Source organism: Staurois parvus, unplaced genomic scaffold (assembly GCF_062004578.1).
Source record: "Staurois parvus isolate SC_StPar_1 unplaced genomic scaffold, SC_StPar_1.0 ptg000746l, whole genome shotgun sequence".
NCBI lineage: Eukaryota > Metazoa > Chordata > Amphibia > Anura > Ranidae > Staurois > Staurois parvus.
In genome coordinates this window covers 5,472,200-5,497,910 of record NW_028318542.1, presented here as the reverse complement: position 1 = coordinate 5,497,910, position 25,711 = coordinate 5,472,200, and the positions used below count along the sequence as shown (strand labels likewise).

Here is a 25,711-nt window from a genome sequence, read left to right as displayed (position 1 = left end):
CATAATAAATCCATGAATGTAGACTGATAGCCTGTTTGCCCTTAGATGCTAAGGAGAAGTAACTGAGCTAGAGCTACCCAAAACTCCTCGCCATCAATACTAGATCTTTGCAAAACCTCCAGTTTTTTTTTTACTGAATGTAACTAACAGCAATTGAAGCCTATTTCTAAGCAAAGCAACCCCTGGTCCCTACAACCCAAACCACCAATACCCATTCTTGTTGCTGCTCACTGCATTGTGACATCATGATGCTGCAATAGGCAAGCTTCAGGACCCTGTTAGGACCCCACCAATGGACTGAAAACCAACAGGAGCAATGTAGGCAGAGCAAGAAGACACCTGGCCCACCCTTTGAAATCCGAAACTATAGACCAGTAGATAGAAGACCTGGACCGACCACAATACCATTAATTTGGGTAAGTAAATGGGGATTTTAGGTGATTTTTTAAAATACAATAGTTAGATCAGTTAAAGGAAAGTGGAATGGATTAAGTTTTTATATTTCATATTTAGACTGGAGATCAGCTTTATTATGTATTAAGCCTAGAGATGAGCGAATCGAACCAGGCGAACCGGAATTCGAGTCGAATTTCAGGAAATATTCGATTTGCGTCGAATCCGAAATTTTGCCTACTTCGGGTGCGCGAATCGAACATTTCTCGATCAGCCGGCAAAAGTGTCCCTGCAGTGAGCTCCGCTATTTCTGACAGTTCTCTGACAGAAGGAACACATGTTTAGCGGTTGAAACATTGTATCTATTAGTTTACATTTAGGATACAGATGTTTCAACCGCTGTACATGTGAAGAAGCTGTCAGAGAACTGTCAGAAATAGAGGAACTCTGCACATACACTTTTTGCCGGCTTGGAATTATTCTTCTTTTCATCCTACTTCTTCTTCTTCTTCATCCTCATCCTCATCCTCAGAAGAAGAAGAAGAGGATGAGGATGAAGAAGAAGAAGAAGAAGAAGAAGAAGTAGGATGAAAATAAGAATAATTGCAAGCCGGCAAAAAGTGTATGTGCAGAGTTCCTCTATTCTGCAGATACACTTAGAGGAGCTCTGCAGATACACTTAGAGGAGCTCTGCACATACACTTTTTGCCGGCTTGGAATTAATCTTATTTTCATCCTACTTCTTCTTCTTCTTCTTCATCCTCATCCTCATCCTCAGAAGAAGAAGAAGAGGATGAGGATGAAGAAGAAGAAGAAGAAGTAGGATGAAAATAAGAATAATTCCAAGCCGGCAAAAAGTGTATGTGCAGAGTTCCTCTATTCTGCAGATACACTTAGAGGAGCTCTGCACATACACTTAGAGGAGCTCTGCACATACACTTTTTGCCGGCTTGGAATTAATCTTATTTTCATCCTACTTCTTCTTCTTCTTCTTCTTCATCCTCATCCTCATCCTCAGAAGAAGAAGAAGAGGATGAGGATGAAGAAGAAGAAGAAGAAGAAGTAGGATGAAAATAAGAATAATTCCAAGCCGGCAAAAAGTGTATGTGCAGAGTTCCTCTATTCTGCAGATACACTTAGAGGAGCTCTGCACATACACTTAGAGGAGCTCTGCACATACACTTTTTGCCGGCTTGGAATTAATCTTATTTTCATCCTACTTCTTCTTCTTCTTCTTCATCCTCATCCTCAGAAGAAGAAGAAGAGGATGAGGATGAAGAAGAAGAAGAAGAAGAAGAAGTAGGATGAAAATAAGAATAATTCCAAGCCGGCAAAAAGTGTATGTGCAGAGCTCCTCTAAGTGTATCTGCAGAGCTCCTCTAAGTGTATCTGCAGAATAGAGGAACTCTGCACATACACTTTTTGCTGGAAACCGCTGTATGGAGGGAATGTCCGAGAACTGTCAGAAATAGACTATTTCTGACAGTTCTGGGACATTCCTTCCATACAGCGGTTGAAACATTGTATCTATTTGTTTCCATAAATGGATCCATTTATGGAAACAAATAGATACAATGTTTCAACCGCTGTATGGAAGGAATGTCCCAGAACTGTCATAAATAGTCTATTTCTGACAGTTCTATGACATTCCCTCCATACAGCGGTTGAAACCGCTGTATGGAGTGAATGTCCCAGAACTGTCAGAAATAGTCTATTTCTGACAGTTCTGGGACATTCACTCCATACAGCGGTTGAAACATTGTATCTATTTGTTTCCATAAATGGATCCATTTATGGAAACAAATAGATACAATGTTTCAACCGCTGTATGGAGTGAGTGTCCCAGAACTGTTAGAAATAGTCTATTTCAGACAGTTCTATGACATTCCCTCCATACAGCGGTTGAAACCGCTGTATGGAGTGAATGTCCCAGAACTGTCAGAAATAGACAGAAACTGTCACAGAACTGTCCTTCTTCTCATCCTTCTCCTTCTTCTCATCCTTCTTCTCATCCTTCTTCTCATCCTTCTCCTTCTTCTCATCCTTCTCCTTCTTCTCATCCTTCTCCTTCTTCTCATCCTTCTTCTCATCCTTCTTCTCATCCTTCTCCTTCTTCTCATCCTTCTCCTTCTCCTTCTTCTCATCCTTCTCCTTCTCCTTCTTCTCATCCTTCTCCTTCTCCATCTTCTCATCCTTCTCCTTTTCCTTCTTCTCATCCTTCTCCTTCTGCTTCTCCTTCTTCTCATCCTTCTCCTTCTTCTCATCCTTCTCCTTCTTCTCATCCTTCTCCTTCTCCTTCTTCTCATCCTTCTCCTTCTTCTCATCCTTCTCCTTCTTCTCATCCTTCTCCTTCTCCTTCTTCTCATCCTTCTCCTTCTTCTCATCCTTCTCCTTCTCCTCATCCTTCTCCTTCTCCTTCTTCTCATCCTTCTTCTCATCCTTCTCCTTCTCCTTCTTCTCATCCTTCTCCTTCTCCATCTTCTCATCCTTCTCCTTCTCCTTCTTCTCATCCTTCTCCTTCTGCTTCTCCTTCTCCTTCTTCTCATCCTTCTCCTTCTTCTCATCCTTCTCCTTCTCCTTCTTCTCATCCTTCTCCTTCTTCTCATCCTTCTCCTTCTTCTCATCCTTCTCCTTCTTCTCATCCTTCTCCTTCTTCTCATCCTTCTTCTTCTCCTCATCCTTCTCCTTCTTCTCATCCTTCTCCTTCTCCTTCTTCTCATCCTTCTCCTTCTTCTCATCCTTCTCCTTCTCCATCTTCTCATCCTTCTCCTTCTCCTTCTTCTCATCCTTCTCCTTCTCCTTCTTCTCATCCTTCTCCTTCTCCTTCTTCTCATCCTTCTCCTTCTTCTCATCCTTCTTCTTCTTCTCATCCTTCTCCTTCTCCTTCTTCTCATCCTTCTCCTTCTTCTCATCCTTCTCCTTCTTCTCATCCTTCTCCTTCTCCTTCTTCTCATCCTTCTCCTTCTTCTCATCCTTCTCCTTCTTCTCATCCTTCTCCTTCTCCTTCTTCTCATCCTTCTCCTTCTTCTCATCCTTCTTCTTCTCCTCATCCTTCTCTTTCTCCTTCTTCTCATCCTTCTCCTTCTCCTTCTTCTCATCCTTCTCCTTCTTCTCATCCTTCTTCTTCTCCTCATCCTTCTCCTTCTCCTTCTTCTCATCCTTCTCCTTCTCCTTCTTCTCATACTTCTCCTTCTCCTTCTTCTCATCCTTCTCCTTCTCCATCTTCTCATCCTTCTCCTTCTCCATCTTCTCATCCTTCTCCTTCTCCTTCTTCTCATCCTTCTCCTTCTCCTTCTTTTCATCCTTCTCCTTCTCCTTCTTCTCATCCTTCTCCTTCTTCTCATCCTTCTCCTTCTCCTTCTTCTCATCCTTCTCCTTCTCCTTCTCCTTCTTCTCATCCTTCTCCTTCTTCTCATCCTTCTCCTTCTCCTTCTTCTCATCCTTCTCCTTCTCCTTCTTCTCATCCTTCTCCTTCTCCTTCTTCTCATCCTTCTCCTTCTCCTTCTCCTTCTTCTCATCCTTCTCCTTCTTCTCATCCTTCTCCTTCTTCTCATCCTTCTCCTTCTCCTTCTCATCCTTCTCCTTCTTCTCATCCTTCTTCTTCTCCTTCTTCTCATCCTTCTCCTTCTTCTCATCCTTCTCCTTCTCATCCTTCTCCTTCTCCTTCTCCTTCCTCATCTCCAAGGGCATTTAAATTAAAGGTACAGTGTTCTGCACTAATTTAAAGGCTCTCTGAAGCCTAGAAACCCTTTTTATAAGTCATCTTCGTAGCGGAGAAATTCGCATCGAATCGAATTTCATACTGGAATTCGCCGAATCAGCCGAATCGAATTTTTCAATACTTCGCTCATCTCTAATTAAGCCTATCTTTAATATAGTCATTGTTTCTTAGGAGTGGCCTTTAGCAATGGAGAAACATGGAAGAGCCTTCGACGATTCACTCTCATGACTCTTAAAAATTTTGGAATGGGCAAAAGAAGTATTGAAGAAAGGATCCAGGAAGAAGCTCGATGTCTGGTAGCAGAACTAAAATCTTACAAAGGTATACAACTTCCCATAGTACTTGTCTTTCTACCCTCATTTTAAAGTTGGATTGGTTATCTAGCTAAGGCCCTGTGTCAGCAGGATTTTGTTCCCTTCATAACTGCTCTTCTCTTCATACAAATCAATGAGAATGCCAAAGAAACTTGATGCCGAGTGATGCAGCTTTGAAGGAGGGCAAATACAGGTCAGAATGAGACCAGCTGCAATTAGAAATGCACCTGTCAACTCTACATGATTTCAAAGGCCTCTTAAATTGAACACTGTATTGATTCATCAACTCAAGTCCTAAGGCTAGCAATACATATGAAATTGGTGTTGGCCCAAAACATGTTTCTTAAGATCTTTCCATAAACATGCACAGTACATCCCAGGGTGGGGTGGGGGGGCTGGTAAATGTTCATCTACATTGTATTTTTGTGAACGATGGTAAATAGTAAAGGTTTTCCATGATAATGTCTTCACCAGGAGTTTTATACAGTATATAAATATGCATTTTCAGTGTAAATAATGTCTTTTATTATCTTATCTTATCTTTTTATACAGGTTATTGCCTTCCATCTGTTATGCTAAGTAACATATCACTCTCTTTGTATGTAGGCAAGTGCTGTCTGTTTTCTCCTTTGTAGGTGGCACCCAACCAGAGTGGTACTGCAGCTGGAGAGGAAGTCAAGTGAAACTTTGTTTCTCTATGGTTTCCTCGGTCTCTTAAAGCAGCGTTACGGTTGGCTACACTGCATCCAGGTGACCTTGGTGGCCATCTTTGGTTATGCGGTGTCTTTTTAAGTACATGCCTCCTGGTTTTGGCGCACATTTGCAAAGTGGCTAGTGTAGGAAGAGTTCACCAATCTCTCAGGGAAAGGTTCCATAGGACTAGAGACATGTAGGGCCTACATCTACACTCCCGCAAGCTCCCTCTTGGGTTGGACCAGCCACGTCACACTCCACCTCCTTTGGCAGGCGCTGCCTTCAGCTCAGGCCTAATACCGATGACTCTTCATTGAATTGACTGTTCCCAGATGGACGTTCTCCTCGTTGGGTTGTTGTAACTGTTCTACAAGTTCTTCTACTTCTGTTTCTGCATCCCAGGTCTCAGTATCATTACTACCGACGTACCACACTGCACCTATCCCACACATGTGCAGATTTCTACTTTCAATCTATTATGCTAGGTAGCATACGGTATCCCTTATGCAGGTCCTTACCTTCCATCTATTGTAACATTCCACTATCTTCTTGTGCAGATTATGGTCTTTCACCTCTTTTGTTATGTACTATATGACAATTTTATATTTTCTTATATTTTTTATTGGCTTCCATCTGTTGTGATGGGCAAAATATCCTTTTCTTCTTATGCAGGTTATTATCTTTCATCTATTGTGCTAACACAAGGATAAATATTGAAGGTCCCAGAGTGCCTCCAGGCACATTCTGCCAAACCAATCACATGTAAACATAAAAGAAAGCTTATTTAAAAAAAACTCATCTCACATATCTATATCTGCAGGCAAATCCATAGACCCAACTAAGATTTTGGCTAAGTGCGTTTCCAATATAATCTGCTCCATAGTCTTTGGAGATCGATTTGAATATGATGACAAAGACTACAGTATTCTCTTAAGTATACTTAATGTGTGGTCAAGAGATATGAGCAGCACCTTTGGGCAGGTAGGTGGATTATAAATTTTACTTTTCTAAAGCATTCAATTGGCAACGTACTATGAAAACATACCTTGTTATGAACCATTTATTTTTCTTGTGACATGCCATTTATAAATAAGAGTGACAGCATGGGAGCCTAGTTTCGATCGATGACTAAATCCATTACCATTGGTCTGTGAAGAATGCAGTCACCCAACATACTAGGGCCTTTTATCTCCGAGGCAGTTACACTCTGACAGGAAGAATCAATGGCCTACCAGAGTGCTCAGCTATGTGCTGACAGCCACAAGGGACGTGGTTTTTTTTAGATCGTGACAGCGGGCGGGGGGAGAAGATCCCCTGTTTGTGGTCAAAATGGGGACTCGGGGGAAGCGAAGGCTGGTGCATCTGTAACATGTTACACACTGGATATGGGTTAAACATGGAACATGTTACAAAAGGTGAGCCTACCACCATGTCTTTGGGATTTGAAAAGAAAACTGAAGTACCTGGAGCAAACCTATGCAAACACAGGGAGAACATGCAAATTCTTTGCAGGTGTAGCACTCAGCTACTAAAGGGCCTGCTGATTTGATCCCAAGGTTCATTCTCCAGTTGGTGTACTAGCAGCCAGGCACACAGTGCCAGTCACTCTTCAGGCCCAATAAACAGTCTAGGGGTATCTTTTTTCTGATTCTTTATTAAACTTGAATTTGGATAGGTGCAAGGTAAGGGTGGGATACTCCTGTAAGGCAAAGTAACTACTCAAAGACACTTCTCACATCCTCAGATCTTACAAGCACAGTCCTTGCAAGCAGCAATGGATAGACTGAACTACATAGGGACAACATAGGAAATGTCCAGCTTTGAGCACAGACTGACACTGATTCTCAAGGGATAGCTGCAGCACACAGTCACTGGGATCTCACACACTGGTCTGTACGTATGAATGTCCTTATACAGTTGTGTAATAGCAGTGTGTTGAAAAAAGTGAATCAAGCTCAAAATCCTTCTAATAGCTTTTATTTCCATACACACAAATGCATTGGGAACACTACACATTCTATTTCAAATCAAAACATGAAGAAAAATATATCAAATTTGTGTTTGTTCCTCTAAAAAAATTGAAGAAAGTGAATATTAGAGTGTTCAAAAAAATAGCAGTGTTTGTATTCTTCTTTACAAACTCAAACATTCACTATATAAACTGAAAAATGTTTGAAGATTTTGCTTTCTGTGTACTGTGGCTTGAATTCATTGTTTGGGGGTCGTCTGACAAACTGTCTCCGGCCACTAGACCCAAAAAGAACAATCTTACTTTCATCAGTCCACAAAATGTTGCGCTATTTCTCTTTAGGCCAGTCAATGTGCTCTTTGGCAAATTGGAACCTCTTCAGCACATGTCTTTTTTTTCAACAGTGGGACTTTGCGGGGGCTTCTTGCAGATAGCTTGGCTTCACATAGGCGTCTTCTAATTGTAACAGTACTCACAGGTAACTTTAGACCTTCTTTGATCTTCCTGGAGCTGATTGTTGGCTGAGTCCTTGCCATTTATTGGCTATTCTTCTATCCATTCAAATGGTAGTTTTTCGCTTTCTTCCACGTCTTTCAGGTTTTGGTTGCCATTTTAAAGCATTTGCGATCATTTTAGCTGTGCAGCCTATCATTTTCTGCACTTATTTATATGTTTTCCCCTCTCCAATCAACTTTTTAATCAAGGTATGCTGTTCTTCTGAACAATGTCTGGAATGACCCATTTTCCTCAGAATTACAGAGAGAAATGCACTGTAACCAGCATGTACAACATTTGCTGCCTTCCTTCCTTAAATAAGGGCAATAATTGCCACCTGTTTTTCAAAGAATGAATGACCTCACTAATAGAACTCCACACTGCTATTATTTTGAACATGCCCCTTTCAATTAGTGATTCAATTACACAGAATCAGCAGCATGCATGTCGTGACTGTTGGGTCTGTTGGATTTCTATTACTCTACTACACCTGCTAGGAAATTATTTGCCATGTAGAGATATAATTTCTAACAAAAACAGTGATTGATCAGGTTAGTGATGTCTGACTGCTATTATTTTGAACACAACTGTATATCTGGATGCCTCATTCTAATATCAGCCAGACATGCCACCTGTGAACTCTCCAGACCAGATCCCAGTAAAATCCTGTCAAATAGCCCCTCAGCTGACTCAGGTGGGACCTCAGTGAGCAGAAGAAAAGCACAGCTGGACTGCCCAGAAGGGCAGAAGCCCTTCAGGCTGGAATCATCTCCTCCTGGACAAGACCACCTCTGCACTAGGCCTCATACTATTTATGCACTCTTCTAGCCACCTACTGGGCACCTTCCACCAAGGATTGGCCGGGGCCACATAAATATTCAGCTGCCTATTTGACTCTCCCAGCCCACGACATTCCAGAATCCTTCAGATGGCAGGGGAAAGCAGTCAAACTGCACATAGAACAGCCCAAAATATACACAAGCTGCTCAACTGATTGCAATAGAGCTAAAATAACTAAATTTACCTAACCTAGCTAGCAACCTACCTAGGAGGGTGCTGAACAGGGAATATCCTGGTCAAGATTCTAACCAAGGATCCCAGTGTTGCAAGATATAAGCGCTAAACACTAAGCCACTTTGTTGCCATCCTCTCTTGTAGATGCACTGTACACTAATAAATTACAATAGAAGAACTGGAAATCTACCTTTCTTGCAGGAAAAGGCTCATTCTATGCTGGGCACAAAACCAAAACAAGAACATTGGTCACCCCATCCTTACAGTGGATCAGTGTTAGACATTTAGTTATCTACTTCTGTGGAGATCACATAATCAGTGCTCTGCCATTGCGTTTTGTGATGATTGTGCGCAATAGAGGCATGGATGCAGTACACGACAAGCCATCTTGTTAGGTCACGGCCATGTTGTCTCTCCTGTTCTCCCTCCTCCCTTTTGAATGTAATGTGGGTCTCTAAGTGAAGGAGTTCAAAAGTGCATATCGTCCTAGATAAGCACAGCTGGATGAGCTCCATGGCTGTAAACCACTAATTAGTCTGGTTCCAGGAGGTCTGCTTGAAAACCACTTTCCTCTGCCCAATCGTAAAACAATAATAGGCCATTAGGACTAGAGTGTGCCATAAAACGTACATTCCACATTCATTTTTTCAAACACATTCATAAACTTCAGCAGGAATTGGGCACATTAATATAAAGTATATATTCAAACAGGTCATTTTAATGTGAGTCACATGACACCTTACATCCCTATGTAGTGCCTACAAGAGGGTAGAAAGCTATTTCTTTTATCTGGAGTAGAAGGATATGCTAAAGTTTGGGATCTGTGCGTTTGGAATATGATTCTAAATATTAATCTGCCAGTTGCTAGGATGCTACCTGTACCTATTGAAGGTTCTTGACCGTAGTATGAACTTGTAAGGGATTTGGTCATAACCTTGGTTACCGCCTAACACCCATCCCCAAATGGGGTGATTGGCCATTTGTTCTCAGGAGACACCCCTTTGAGATAATAGAAAAGACTGACAGCCTGGAGAAAAATGAGCTCTCCTTTTAACATCGATCAGGAACATCTAACAGACTTGAGAGCAAAGGCAACCTTTTGTTCGGACGATTGGACTCAAACCAAGGACTTTTGCAAGTATTCTACCTTCTGAAACTTTTCTTTTATTTCTCTGTTGTTTTATTGCTCTCTTTATATATTTGTTACATCTTTTTCTATAAATATTTTAATTGCACCATTTTGACCTTTTTAGTAATAAATCCCATTTTCTGAAAAGTGTTGAACTGTCTCTAAAGCTTTTAATGCAAACTAAAGAATCCCTGCCTCTGAAGAGAGCTACTGTATGTAATAATCCTCTGAATACATCTGTCCGTGGTGACAGTGTGTTACAGACGCTTATGCTAATATTATAGTGTTACTGTTAAGATTTGTGAGTTTCCTCCTTCTCTGTAAAAAGGTGGCGGTGGCAGTGTGAAGGGTTAATTGTGTAATTAACCTGACCCAGTAACAATCGCTCTCAGGCTGCTGGCACATAGATTGTGGCCCCGCGAGCTGGAAAATCTTTGTGCAGGGCGCAGCTGAGAGTGGCATTGTTACGCAAGTGACAGCGCGGTGTGAGATCGGCTGGTCCTTCGGTCACAAGTTGGTGAGGAGGGCTGGGGTCTGACGGCACGCACCGTTACAAGTTTCATTACCATCATCCGGGGCAGATTGTTTTAGCAGTAACTACAGGAAAATTTTTTGCCAGTCTTGCCTCATAACATGTTAAAGTGGAAATATTGAGCATATCCTTATGGACTCACAGTAATACAATGTATGATGATGGAACATACAGTACATTATAAACTTATCTACATTGCCTTTGTAGGTTATACCTTTGTGTGCTTCCTTAGCTACAGGTTCTTCTCCCCGGGTTAATGAAGTATATTCCAGGACCTCATAAACGGATATATCAACATATGGCTCATATGCTGAACTTTGTCACACAAAGAGTGGAGAAGAACAAACAGACACTGGATCAAGACTCACCCAGAGATTTCATAGACTGCTTCCTCATCAAACACCAACAGGTATCACCAACAAAACCACAGAACAGTAACTAGCAGAAACAATAAAAAAATGTGTCCATGTTTTCAGAAAGTATGGATAGCAGGTGCCTGAAAGGCAATATTCCATTAGGTGTAATGCTTAGAGTGCCTTCATGTCACTATGCACAGGAATGCAAAATGTGGATCTAATTAATTAGCAAAGGAACCTTATCTTGTAGAATCCAGCACCTTCAAAGTGTATTTAGAAGCAAACATGTTTTCATTCGTTTTGGATACAGTGATGAGGGGTTAGACCGCATATTAGGTTTTTATTGCTTTATGTATCTCCAATAGGGGAATTCAGCCTCCCCATTTGTCCTGGTGACCATTGGCACTGGGACTGAAAATGATTTGTCACCCAAACAGGAGGGGAAGTCTTGCAATAGGGACACTTGTTCTTGATTTAATTTACTTTGAAGAGATTTCTTCTCACTTTGTGATGTGTCTAAAGGACAAGAAGTGAAAGGAAATCCCCTCAATGGCAAGCTGATAGAAGAAGAAGATGACAGTTGGTATTACTCTATCCAAAATTAGAAAAAAATTTAAAACTTTAAATTTTAACTGAAGATATTCTGAGAGGTTAAATACATCTGTAAGTTTATGTCTACGAACAGACATATTAGACCGAATGTCACACCACTTCCTGAAAATCAATCTATCCAAAACCAAGCTCATAATATTTCCTCCCCCACGTGCCCCTTCCCCTGACTTCTCTGTCAAAATCAATCGCTCAACCATCAACCCGTCCCCACGTGCCATGGTTCTAGGTGTAATCGTTGACTCTGATCTATCCTTTCCGCTCACATCCAATCATTGTCCAAAGTTTGCTGCCTCAACCTCCGCAACATCTCAAGATATGTTCCTTCCTAACCAATGACACCACAAAGCTTCTAACTCACTCCCTGGTCATCTCCTGCCTCAACTACTGCAACTCCCTCCTCATTGGCTTACCTTTACATAGGCTATCCTTCCTTCAGTCCATCATGAATGCTGCTGCCAGACTCTCCCTCTCTGCCAATCTCTCCATTGACTGCCACTCACCCAAGGAATTAAATTAAACATACTTAGAACAACAAACAAAGCCACTTACAACTCCCAACTACATCACTAACCTTGTCTCAAAATACCAACCAAATCATTCTCTTCATTTCTCCCAAGACCTTCTGCTCTCTAGCTCCCTTGTTGCCTCCTCCCATGCTTGCCTTCAGGACTTCTCTAGAGCTGCTCCCATCCTCTGGATCTCCCTTCTCCAATGTGTCTGATTATCTCCTATTCTGTCTACTTTTAGGCAATCCCTAAAAACTCATCTCTTCAGAGAGGCCTATTCTGTCATCACCTAGCGACTGTACATGTATTTTCTCCATCAGCCCATCCCCCACATTTATTACTTTTTGTATCTCTTGACCTTCCATCTAAGCTCTAACATGCATCTGATCTGTCCTGTATTAAATTGTATTGTAATTGTAAAGTCTTCAAAAAAATAGGTTGCTCTTAAATACATACAAAAGTGTAACAAAAAAATAAATAACAAAACAATAAGAAACAATATTTTATATCAAAATAAAATCCAGCAAAAACGAAAAAGTCCAAAAGTTCAAATAATGAATAATGTCCAAAATAATTCATCACCAAGTAAATCCACCACCAAAAATGGTTAAATAGAACTCACCAGAGTAATATGCTGATTGTTGAAAAACCAGCACATAGTACTTGTTGTTCTGGGAGAAATGAATAATATGGTGACAACAACACTGAAGAAGCAAGGGATGAACTCCAACAGATGCTGGATTTTATTTTGATTTAAAATATTGTTTCTTATTGTTTTGTTATTTTTTTGTTACACTTTTGTATGTATTTAAGTGCAACCTATTTTTTTGAAGTTTTGTATATCCTATAAGTTTATAGGCTAGGTTTTGCAGCTTACTGTTTTATACAATGTCCGTGGCGCAGGTTCTTTATTTATATAATTGTACAGTCTGCCCTTATGTTGTAAAGCGCTGTGCAAACTGTTGGTGCTATATACTGTAAATCCTGTAAAATAAAATTTGTTTATATGTAAAGTATTAAACCTATCTTGTTGTTTTTTGTGTCTTAAGGAGAAAAATAACCCCAGTTTCAGCATGGTGAATATGTTAACGACAATATTTAATCTGTTTATTGCTGGGTCAGAAACTGTCAGTATCACTCTACGACATGGATTCCTGGTGCTCCTGAAGTATCCTGACATACAAGGTAAATGGCTTCCCTGGGGTCTCTTGTTTTGAGATTCTTATAGCTTATTGTGGTAATGAAATTATTAGAAAACATGGTGGATCTTATAAATAATAAATTATAATGTAGCGCTATTCACATAATAAACAAGTGCATATAAATATATGTACCAAGTGTATCAATTAGTGAAAAATACCAAATCAACCTTATAACTTCAACCCTTGCGGGTCAAAGCACTTTACTGGATCCTTCTCACGGATTGGAGGGATAGCAGGCTTGGAGGATCCATGAGAAGGATCCAGTAAAGCGCTTTGACCCGCAAGAGAGGCTTATCCAGACGGTGGTCGGATTGTCATATCCACTTGCACACAAATATCAGCAAGAGTGTGTGTCATCTAAGTGTTACCATCGGCATATTTTGGACTTTAAGAGCACTGATTTTGTTGTTTTTGTATTGTGGTTCCACTATAGTATGTTCACTATATGCATGCGTGATTTTATATATTATTTACACTGAATGGATTTGTATAAAGAGATATATATGTTTTCCATATGATTTAGGTCATTATAATTATTTTTGAAGATTGTATTTGATCAGCATCAATTGTTTTCAATTATCACCTTCACATTTTGCGTTCACATATAATTGTTTGGATTTTTGCATGAAATCACTTGGTCAATAGTTGATTTGGTATTTTTCACTAATTGATACACTTGGTACATATATTTATATGCACTTGTTTATTATGTGAGTAGCGCTACATTATAATTTATTATTTATATGTCTATGGTAATCATTGGTATATGATTTAATGTTAGCAGCTTCTCTTCTATATGTATAGAGTTGAACACTAGTGAGCGCAGGAGGTTCACATCATTATGGTGGATCTTCTACTATGGACAGCACAAACTAATCCTGGTTCCCAACCTACTGTCCTTCGGTACTTGTTATACAGCTCTTGAAAACCACATTCAGTAGTAGGAGCATTCATTTGTACAGAGACTTTAATGGCAGTGATTTCTAGCAATTTCTTAGGCTAGATTCACACTTGTGGGCTGGTTGCACATGTGGGAATTGCACCTGTTCCCGCACCCGCAACCACCTGGAGCCGAATGATGCTGCTCTTACAAGATGCGCGATGCTGATATTTATTCTGAATGGCACCCCCTGTGCATCTCAGCCTGGAGCATGACTGCAGGTGTGGGAATCGCAGGGAAACCGCATGGTCTATTTGCGGTTTCCCTGCAGGCAACATTGTCTAAAAGGTGCATGCACTTTTTTTTGTGCAGAAACGTGGGCGAAACAGCCCATGCCTGAGCAAGCGTGGGTAGCATGACCTGCAATAGTGTGAACCGAGCCTCATAGCATGCCCAATTTTCTAACTCCTGCCATGTATCTCCACTGTTCATATGCACCTGTTGCATATCTTCAGTCTCTGACTGTCTCCTACAGCATGTCCGCAGTCTCTTACCACACCTGTAGCATATCCTCAGTCTCTGATCTTCTGTAGTATTTCTGCAGACACTAAGGGGTTGATTTACTAAAACTCGAGAGTGCAAAGAAACCAATCAGCTCCCAGGTTGTATTATCAAAGCTTAATTGAACAAGCTGAAGTTAGAAGCAGATTAGCTACCATGTACAGCTGCACCAGATTTTGCACTCTCAAGTTTTAGTAAATGTACCCCAATAGTCTTTTGCAGCATTACATATGTATGGACTTTTGGTGGTGTTAGGAGCTAATGTTCAGGTTCCCTATACCTCTGAAATTGAAAATCAACAGTTTAGATTAACCTGCAGCCTGTGGACTAGATGCAGCCCTTTGCTAGCCTTAACTGGTCCTTGGGGCATTTTTCCTACCCTCGACACCAATGATGGAGCACAATACTGCCCACAAAACGTTTGATGACCACTATTCATCTCACTGACAATAACAATGTTGAACTATTTGTTCCAATAAAGCATAGAATGGGGCTCTATTTCTCCCACTAACATCAACACTAGGGCACTGTTCTCCCACTGACACCCACAATGAGGCACTATGCCTTCCACTGACACTAATGAGAGGGCACTATCCATTCCACTGAAATCAACAATGGGCCATTATTCCTCCCACTGACACCAAAGATGGGATACTGTTTCTCCTATTGAAACCAAAGATGGGGCAATTTTCTTCCCACTGATACCAATACTGGGGAACTATTCTTCTCTCTGATGTAATTGTGATGGGGACAATTCCTCCCACTTGCATAAATGATGGCACATTATTCCTTCCAATGACACTAACAATGGGCCATTGTTCCTCCCTCCATTGGCCACAGGCACTAGGTCATTTTTTACTCCTGATGCCAGGGCATTTTCTACTCCCACTGACCATAGTCTCACTCCACTAAAGTCTGAAATACAGTGAACTCAACCTCTGTTTAAAATGTAGGACCACTAGATTAGATGCTCCTGGGTAGCAGTACATTTTTTGTCATTTTTTTAAATAGTCACTTTCTAAGCTTTGTGGAAAAAATTAACTATAGAAGCTGATTGATTGCTATTGACACTTTTTATTAATCCCCCCAGAGTCTTAGTTCAGGAGGTCACCAAACGTTTCATTACAAGGACCACATTGTATATGTTACAAATATTTGCAAGCTGCAAATCCCCATCAGCATCCTCCCTTACATCAAGGTCCCCATCAGAGCCCCCCTCTTGAAAGAGAGCTCACTTCAGAGTCCCACTTACATCAGGGTCCCCAGCAGAATCTGCCCTTTTATCAGGATCCATATCACATTGTCCCATTCATCAGGGTCCTAATCAGAGTCCCCCTCACATCAAAAGTAGAGACCATAAGTAGAGACCATAGGCATTCTCTGCTGACTTTAATACAAAAGCTATGCACACTGGGAATAAGCCACTGACCCTAGCTACAGGCTGGATAACTTCACGTAGAGACCTGGATGTGGTCTGAGGGCTGTAGGTTGGACCCTGTTTTGATGTACAAAGTATATACACAGAAACTAACTGCACCCATTAACATTTCATAGCCAAAATCCAGGAAGAAATACACAAGGTAATTGGTGAAAATCGCTCCCCAAACATGGATGACCGAACTAAGATGCCATATACTGATGCTGTGATCCATGAGATCCAGAGATTCTGTGATGTGTCTCCAATGAGCCTTCCTCACGCAGTTACACGGGACACAGAGTTTAAAGGATATACTATTCCAAAGGTGGGTTATTTTTTTCCCTAGATATATAAACCAGAAAATGAGACAAACAGTTAAATATACACATAAGATACATGTAATAAAATGTTTTAAAGTGAAAATATGGCCATAAAACAAAAAAATTGCACAGGGGAAGGATTTTTTTTCTTTTATTAAAAGAAAGGTTTGACTAAATACACAGCTCACTGTAAAGCATCTGCCAGGATGAATTAACTCACATGCACATGTGCACGGGCAGGCATTTTTCTCAGGGAATAGGTGCAGGAACTCCCCCTTTCCGAGTCACCCCGTGTGTCCACCCCCTACCCATCTCTAAGCACCATTCCTTGGTTCCAGCCCCTATCCCCCTCCCCAGTACAGCTCCTTTTAGAGAATACAGAACCAAGTATCATTTTGTGGTGCTAAATTATTTTTATAGAATTTGCTACTGTTAACAAGAAGGGCAGTAAAACAGATCCCCTGTTGCTAGCAACAAAAGCTCCACCCCAGGAAAAATAGTCTCCCAGAAGCCAGAATCAATAGAACCTCCAGCAGCCAGCAAAAATAGACTCCAACCCAGGGGCGGACTGAAAAATCATGGGGCCCCCAGGCAATAGGGGATCATGGGGCCCCTGTGTCCTTGGCCAAACTCAAAGCCTATGAAAAAGGTACCAGGGGCATCTCATGGGGCCCCCTATTGACCCCGGGCCCCCGTTCAGTGCCCGAGTTTCCAAATGGTCAGTCCGCCCCTGCTACACCCTCAACAGTAGATCCCTCCCAGCAATGACTTAGCCCCCTGCAACATAAGATGCACCCTCAGTAACAATAGATCCACTAGCAACAACAGACCCCCCGAGCAACAATAGACCTCTTGGAAAAATAGATCATCTCCAGCAACAATAGATCCCCCAGCAGGCAGCATCAATAGACCCTCTGGTGTCGGAATTACATTCCCCTGTGTTCCCGCTGAAAAAAAGCCCTGCACAAGAGATGTGTCATCCTGCACCATACCATCAAGACCCCTAAAAAAACCCACACCCAGAAGAAACTGGGAAAAGCTAGGAGCTCTTAGACATCCCATCGCTGGAGCAGGTTGAGTATTTTTACATTTTAGTTCCACTTTAACTTAAAGGATTTAGCATTTTGCTCAGCCAGTCATAGTATTTCTGCTAGTATAATCAGGTCAATGTTTCCCTGCTGCTGCAACTTTTAAGCAATGCAACTTGTCCAGCATCTTTCCCCAGCCACATTTTATTTTTTATGACAAGCCTGTAACTTGTTTTTTCCCTCTGTGGAAGGTAAAGAAGTTTCTCAAATGCTTTTCTAAAGTACCTGTAGATAGACTTTGGGCCAAACTCCCTGTGAAATTCATGCTAATATTTTTGATTTGGAAATCTTCCTGGTGAACCTAAAGAAGAAGCTCTGCCATCCTGACCTGGAAACTTACTTTTACTTGGGTGCTGTGCATCTTGGTACCAGATGGTGTAGCTTCAGGCCCAGTTATTCCAGAACCCATTAAGATACACATGTGCTTTTGGTGGTTTATGTAGTGTTGTAGTGTTATGGATTAGGTTAGGGATTATGGGGGACAATTCACAAAATGGATACCATTACTGGATCGCAGTATGCGGTAAGATTCCGCACAGCGTTTTTCATAAAGTTTGTTGGCATTCACTACAAAACGCTACAAAATGCTGCATTAGTTATTTTATGAAGTAATTCAGTATTTTAGTAGTGAAAACATGCAGTAATGTAATGAGTCATCAGCTGTAAGCAGCAATTAAAAATTAAGAAAAAAAACAGCATGAGGTTCACCATCAATCCTTACCAGGCCCTTCAAGTCTCGTATGGCAATTAAATATTAAGAACCCCCCCCCCACACTAAAATTAAAAGAAAATGGCGTGGGGTCCCCCCAAAATCCATACCAGCCCCTTATCCAAGAATGCAGCCTGGTAGGTCAGGAATGGAGGGGATGAGTGAGCGCCCCCTACCTGAACCATACCAGGCCACATGCCCTCAACACAAGGGGGGAGCTTTGGGGCAGGGAGGGGCTCTTCCCATGGTTGATAACATCACAAGGGGGCGAAGCTACTTAAGAACTGTCAGGCGGATTAAACGTTTGTTGAGAGCGAAGCCTCTATATTATGATAATGGATCTACACCGGGGAACATTTTTACATTTTTGTTTTTTTAATAAAGGGCTTGTCAAAAACTACCTCCTGTGTTTCTATACACTACACTTACCCCATGCACACACTTGTTAAAAGGGGCTGCCAGATTCCGATAAGCCCCCAGCATTCAGAAAACCACTGTCCAGGGTAGTGGGGAGGAGGCCCTTGTCCCATTAACATGGGGACAAGGTACTTTGCAACACCCTCCATGTTGAAGGCATGTGGCCTGGTATGGTTCAGGAGTGGGGGCTCTTGCTCGTCCCCCCCCCCCATTCCTGACCTGCCGGGCTGCATGCTTGGATAAGGGTCTGGTATGAATTTTTGGGGGGACCCAGAGCCACTTTTTTAATTTTGCTGTGGGGGTTCCCCTCAATATGTATTCTAGACACGAAGGGCTTGGTATGGATTGGGGGGAACCGCACGCCATTTTTTTTCTTAATTTTTGATTACCAATAATTAAAAACCCCACTGACAACTGATGACTCATATCTGATATCAACTCCATATCTGGCAAGTTTTGACATCTATCTGTTTGTGAATTATTTGTGTATTTAGGGTACAGATGTCTACCCACTGTTGTGTTCTGTGCTGCGGGACCCCAAACATTATGCTACACCCCACAAATTTAATCCTGGACACTTCCTGGATGAAAATGGATGTTTGAAGAAGAATGAGGCATTTATGCCCTTTTCTGCAGGTACTGTTGATTTAACATATAAAGTTTACCAAGATACCCACTATCAGATTAAACCCCTTCTTGTGTGAATTAAAGCTTCCTGCACCTCAAGTTAAGTAACCTGAAAATAAAACTTTAGATTTTTATAGTGCAGCACTTACCCCTTAAACAATCAAATATATGTTGGTTTTATAACCTGAAGAATACATCACTCCCAAAATCAGTTAGTTGAAATCCTGCTCACCTTTACGGATGACTGTAGCTTGTATTCCAAAGTCATACATGTTTTTCTCACCAACTGGCATTATTTCGTGCTGCCATATGCTTCTGTCTCCTCCTCCTTGATACTCTGTTATATACAGAGCAAGTAATGGTTCCATTTATTTTATCTTGAGCAATTTCACAATTACTTATTTAAAAGAATAAAAGCACCCACATTAAAACATGCATTCAGCTTGCACTCACTTGTCTGTATAAAGGCAATAGCTCAGATGGTTTGCTTTAAGAGCAACAGCACTCTTTCCTGCTACAAGACCCAGAAAGTCTGGCTTGATGGCGTCATCAACAGCTCCACCCTACACTTTACAGCAATATCTTCTGATGTGAGGGAGCAGTAGGTCTAGCATTAGAGGTGGGTTCCTGTCAGCCAGATTAGGGATAGCAAATGGACACTCACAAAGCCTCTGGAGGGGGATTTGCTTCAAAGGACGATCAAAGAAAGGTCAGCATAAGCCTTCACAGATTTCTTATTTGGCACAAACCTGTGCACCACACTGGCTTGGACAGCACCCTTTCTGTATATATTGTAATCTTTGGGGTTCAGAACACTAGCCAGCCATTTGTAAAAGTAATCAGTCTTTATTTTTCCTCCAAAAAACCAAGCAAGCAAAAGCAGCTTCTTCAGCAAATTACATAAAAACAGGTCATAACTGGTTTACATAAATTAACATAACGGTTCACCACCTGTATACTGGCACCACATCAGGGTTTATGGTAACCGCCTGCTTCGAGGTCCATGAAAGGTCTATAGGTGTCTAGGCAGTGTCTCAGTAGCCAGATAGTTCACAGTCCTCTCACATGCCTCTTCTTCCACTCAACAACTCACACAGACCTGCTGACAGCTTCCTGCACTTTACCAGAGTACCCACAATCCGGCGTGGAGGCTCTTTCCCACCCAAAATCTCTCAGAGCCTCCAAATGCTGGGTTCCATTTAAGGACTTTATAAATAGTTTCCCCCTAGTTCAACCACCAAACCTTAAAGACTTGGGAGAGGATCTGCCAAGAGGAATGGGCCAAAATCCCTCCTGAAATGTGTGCAAACCTGGTGGCCCCTACAGGAAACATCTAACCTCTGTGACTGCCAACAAGGGATTTGCCACCAAGTATTAAGTCATGTTTTGTGAAGGGGATCAAATACCTATTTCCCTATTGAACATGCAAATCAGTCATCATTTGTTAGACATACATTTCTTTAAAATGTTTTGTTGCTATTCTGTTTCTCAGTGTTACAATACACCTACCATTCAATTTTTAGACTGATCATTTCTTTGTGAGTGGGTAAACATTCAAAATCAGCAGGGGATCAAATACTGTATATATGTATATACAGTTGTGTTCAAAATAATAGCAGTGTGTTGAAAAAAGTGAATAAAGCTCAAAATCCTTCTAATAGCTTTTATTTCCATACACACAAATGCATTGGGGACACTACACATTCTATTCCAAATCAAAACATAAAGAAAAAAATATCAAATTTGTGTTGTTCCTCTAAAAAAATTGAAGAAAAGTGAATATTAAACTGTTCAAAAAAATAGAAGTGTTTGTATTGTTCTTTACAAACTCAAACATTCACTATATAAACTGAAAAATGTTTGAAGATTTTGCTTTGCTTTGAATCGCTTAATTAATATTTTGTTGTATAAGCACTGATTCTGAGAACTGCTGTACATCTGTGTTGCATGGAGTCACCCAACTTCTGGCCCCTGTGATCAGGTATTCCAGCCCAGGATGACTGGACGACATTCCACAGTTCTTCTCTATTTCTTGGTTTTGCCTCAGAAACTGCATTTTTGATGTCCCCCCACAAGTTTTCTATTGGATTAAGATCCGGGGATTGGGCTGGCCACTCCATAACGTCAATCTTGTTGGTCTGGAACCAAGATGTTGCACGTTTACTGGTGTGTTTGGGGTCGTTGTCTTGTTGGAACCCCCATTTCAAGGGCATTTCCTCTTCAGCATAAGGCAGCATGACCTCTTCAAGTATTCTGATGTATTCAAACTGATCCATGATCCCCGGTATGTGATAAATAGGCCCAACACCGTAGTATGAGAAACATCCCCATATCATGATGCTTGCACCACCATGCTTCACTGTCTTCACAGTGTACTGTGGCTTGAATTCAGTGTTTGGGGGTCGTCTGACAAACTGTCTCCGCCCACTAGACCCAAAAAGAACAATCTTACTTTTATCAGTCCACAAAATGTTGCGCCATTTCTCTTTAGGCCAGTCAATGTGCTCTTTGGCAAATTGTAACCTCTTCAGCACATGTCTTTTTTCCAACAGTGGGACTTTGCGGGGGCTTCTTACAGATAGCTTGGCTTCCTTCCTGAAATAAGGGCAATAATTGCCACCTGTTTTTCAAAGAAGGAATGACCTCACTAATAGAACTCCACACTGCTATTATTTTGAACATGCCCCTTTCAATTAGAGATTCAATTACACAGAATCAGCAGCATGCATGTCATGACTGTTGGGTCTGTTGGATTTCTATTACTCTACTACACCTGCTAGTAAATTATTTGCCATGTAGAAATATCATTTCTACCAAAAATAGTGATTGATCAGGTTAGTGATGTCTCATTGCTATTATTTTGAACACAACTGTATATGTATCAGAGTCAGAGGAAGAACACTTCTCTTTCCTATCCTAACTCTAATCATATTTATCTTAATGGAGTAATTGACAGACAAACAGAGAACAGTTAGTACTTGGCTTTCTCTACAGAAAACGTGGAATTCCCTAAAAGTCTGGACCCTGAAATAAAAATGTACTTGAAAAAAAAATCTTATTTATTGAGACACTCTCCTTTCTTTTCCTGTAGTGATGACATGATTCTCTAGGGAGTTTTAATTAGAAAACAATTTTGACAGAGAATGGCTAGTGGTGGGCTTTCTCATTAGAAAATATTTAGAATGTTGTGCAAAATCTAGACAGGAAATTAAATATTAATTTGCAAAATAAATAAAATCAGTTTAAAGCTTACATACTTAAAAAAAAATTATGCAAAACAATAGTTTTTCCTTATATGATTCAAAATATTGTTTCCATTTTGTTCACACAGGGAAACGGATGTGTCTGGGAGAAAGTCTGGCTCGAATGGAGTTGTTTATTTTTCTCACTTCCGTATTGCAGAGCTTCACATTGTCCTCTGAGATGACCTTCACAGAAGAAGACATCAGCCCTAAAATGAGTGGTTTTGGCTCCCAGCCCACTACATACCAGCTCTCATTCAACCAGCGCTAAATGGAACTCTGGGAACTGCATTTAAATCCTGCACCTCTAAGATACTATAATCATAAACATTGTCGCTATAGTTATTATTGGAGAGCATGTAATAAAGAAAAATCTGTTGTGATAGCACTTCATCTGAACCATTGCAGCTCTACAATTATTTGGGTTCTGATCAGGCAGAGCAACTGTAGTTTATACTATTAGCTGTTTTACTTTATTCCTCATATTTTTTAAACCAAGTTTATTATGATTAAATAATTATGTACAACCTGAATATAATATTAGCTATTAGCTTTTGGGATGGTATCACCAAGGTTCAGGGGGTATGCTTTTGGGCCCTCATGGGGGTAGAGAAGTTGATATTTTCTCCTTGTGCCCTAGCCTTGGTCTTTTGTATCTCTAAACTGATTACCAAAAATGTAAAACCACAAAAAAAAAAGGTTTACACATTTTGTTTTAGGAAAAAGAGCAACTTGTCTATACTTTTCTGCAATTTATCAAACATTCTTAAAGAAAAGACCTGGTTTGCACTAGTGCGATTTCAGATGCCACTTGAGTAGAAAAGAATCGCATGACAAGGAAAATCACATTGTTTCCAATAGTGTCCATTCATATCAATCTGACTCAGCGCAAAGCGATTTTAGAAAAGGTTCCTGTACTACTTTGATGTGATTACAGTGCAGTTTTGGCCCCATAGAACATGGGTGTCAAACTGGTGGCCCTCCAGCTGTTGCAAAACTACAAGTCCCATCATGCCTCTGCCTTTATGAGTCTTGCTTGTAACTGTCAATCTTACAATGCTTCATGCGACTTGTAATTTGGCAACAGCTAGAGGGCCACCAGTGTCATAGGACATACAGATATACACTATGATAAAACAGGTGTGCAGCGCTAAATGTAGATCAATAAAGATTATGAATAGTGATAGATACAAATGCCAAATGGCATATTAACCTCCCTGGCGGTATTCGCGAGTGTAGCTCGGGGTAGAGTTTCAGTACCAAAACCGGTAACCCCGAGCTACACTCGGGCTTACCATGCAGCGTTGCATAGGGAGTCCCTGCAGAGCTTACCTTGTCCTTCGCTCCCGCGATGCGTCCCCTGCAGCGTCCCCGGCCATCTCCTCTGGACGATGCCGGCTTCCGTGTTCCGGTCCCTGTGACGTCGGGACATACGGGCGCCATTTCAATTTTTAAAAAATTTCATTTTTTTAAAAATGATTATTACATAGTAAAACATTGCTGTTTCAAAACATTTCACATACATTTTGTCCCGAGTGCTTTGTCTTGCGCCCTGCCTGCAATTTTACTGGTCTTTCTGCCTGTAAACTGAGAAACGTCCATGGCATTCAAAAAGCATCTCTTTATGTCAAAATCGGTTTTAGACCGGCTAGAGAACAGCGATAGTAAATTAGAACCACTTGCAGAATTGAGTGATAATGATTTGTGGGGAAATTCTTCATCAGACACTGAAAACGATTCTGCGACTTTGCTCAGTGATGTGCGAACTTGGCGCTATATTTCAAATTTCAGTGTTTTTGGTTTGATTATATTATTTAATTAAATGTATTATTATTATATTATTATTTTTTATGATTATTTATTAAATTATAATTTATGATTTTGTGTTTCAAATTTTATCATATCCGGAATGTTTATTAGACTCTTGTTCGGACAGATTTCAGTGAGTTATTCCTAAATTACAGGCCTGCAATAAAAAAAAATACATATTTCCATGCAAAAAATTGTACCGCTTTCAGCACCAACAATCGGAAATAATCATACCGCTAGGGAGGTTAATGTCCACAAAAGGTGATATTGTGCCTGTTAGTCCACAGCTGACAGTGTTACAACCGTCAAAGGACCGAGAGATGCAAAACAACACTCGATGTTCCGTGATAGATAATCTCTGATGTGAAGTTGTGGTACAATAATGCACTTACCAGAAGTACATACAATCTGAGAGTTGACGGTTGTAACACTGTCAGCTGTGGACTAACAGGCACAATATCACCTTTTGTGGACATTAATACACCATTTGGCATTTGTATCTATCACTAATCATAATCTTTATTGATCTACATTTAGCGCTGCATACCTGTTTTATCATTTGTTACTGAGGTGCTGAGGATTGCCTTTTTATGCTAGCAGCTCCCCATTGTTCTCACTTATTTTTGCCATTTATATTGGGTTGCGCTCATTTATTCATTTACTCTAGATATACACTATATTGCTAAAAGGATTGGGACACCTGCCTTTACACCCACATGAACTTTAATGGCATCCCAGTCTTAGTCCATAGAGTTCAAAATTCAGTTGGCTCACCCTTTGCAGCTATAACAACTTCAGCTCTTCTGGGAGGACTACCCACAAGGTTTAGGCGTACGTCTATGGGAATGTTTGACCATTTTTCCAGAAGCGCATTTGAGAGGTCCGGCACTGATGTTGGATGAGAAGGCCTGACCCGCAGTCTCCGCTCTAATTCCTCCCAAAGGTGTTCTATCGGGTTGAGGTCAGGACTCTTTTCAGGTCAATCAAGTTCCTTCACCCCAAACTCGCTCATCCATGTATTTATGGACCTTGATTTGTGCATTGGTGTGCAGTCATGTTGGAACAGGAAGGAGCCCTTCGCCCCTTCATATGCAAACTTAACCATGGAATACTGGGAGTTTTATACATCTGGAACAATAATCCACATTCCTCTCACATTGTTTACTATGGCAGGTACATTGATGATGTCATCATCATTTGGGATGGTGATGCTGAGAGTGTTCAACAGTTTGTTACCCACTGTAACGCCAACAACATGGGTTTAACATTCACCTCTGAGATCAATCAAAACACCCTAGCCTTCCTGAACCTGCTTATGTGTCATGAAGACGACCGTATCTTTACCAAAAATTATTCCAAACCAACTGCTGGCAATTCCTTTTTACATTACAAAAGCTGTCACCACCCCAGCTGGTTGAACAATATTCTTAAAAGTCAGTTTTGTAGACTTCTTTACAACTGTACTAAACTCCAGGACTATCAATTACAAAGCATTACCCTTAAAGACAAATTCCTAGAAAAAGGATATCCACCCGCTATCATTGATGAAGCCCAATCACTTTACAATATAGGTCCCACCACCACCCGTTGTCATTCAGGAGAGAGTAACCCCACCATCATGTTTACAACCCAATTCCACAGTCGTCACATATATATGGAAAAGATAGTAAGAAAACATTGGGTCATACTTCTACAAGGCCCACAT

General features: G+C 40.9%; 1 protein-coding gene across 2 annotated transcripts in view; it reads left to right on the top strand.

The window, feature by feature from the left end:
• LOC149445152 (cytochrome P450 2G1-like) overlaps positions 1–22,596 on the top strand; it is a 33,300-nt gene extending 10,704 nt beyond the window's left edge. For both annotated transcript variants that reach the window (XM_089654219.1, XM_089654218.1), the window contains 7 exons: positions 4,286–4,435; positions 5,942–6,102; positions 10,493–10,669; positions 12,784–12,919; positions 15,932–16,119; positions 18,823–18,964; positions 22,287–22,596. In XM_089654219.1, coding sequence (XP_089510345.1) covers positions 4,286–4,435; positions 5,942–6,102; positions 10,493–10,669; positions 12,784–12,919; positions 15,932–16,119; positions 18,823–18,964; positions 22,287–22,468 — 1,136 coding nt within the window. In that variant the 3' untranslated portion in view covers positions 22,469–22,596. The remainder of the gene's footprint in view (positions 1–4,285; positions 4,436–5,941; positions 6,103–10,492; positions 10,670–12,783; positions 12,920–15,931; positions 16,120–18,822; positions 18,965–22,286) is intronic.
• Positions 22,597–25,711: the final 3,115 nt, after the last annotated feature.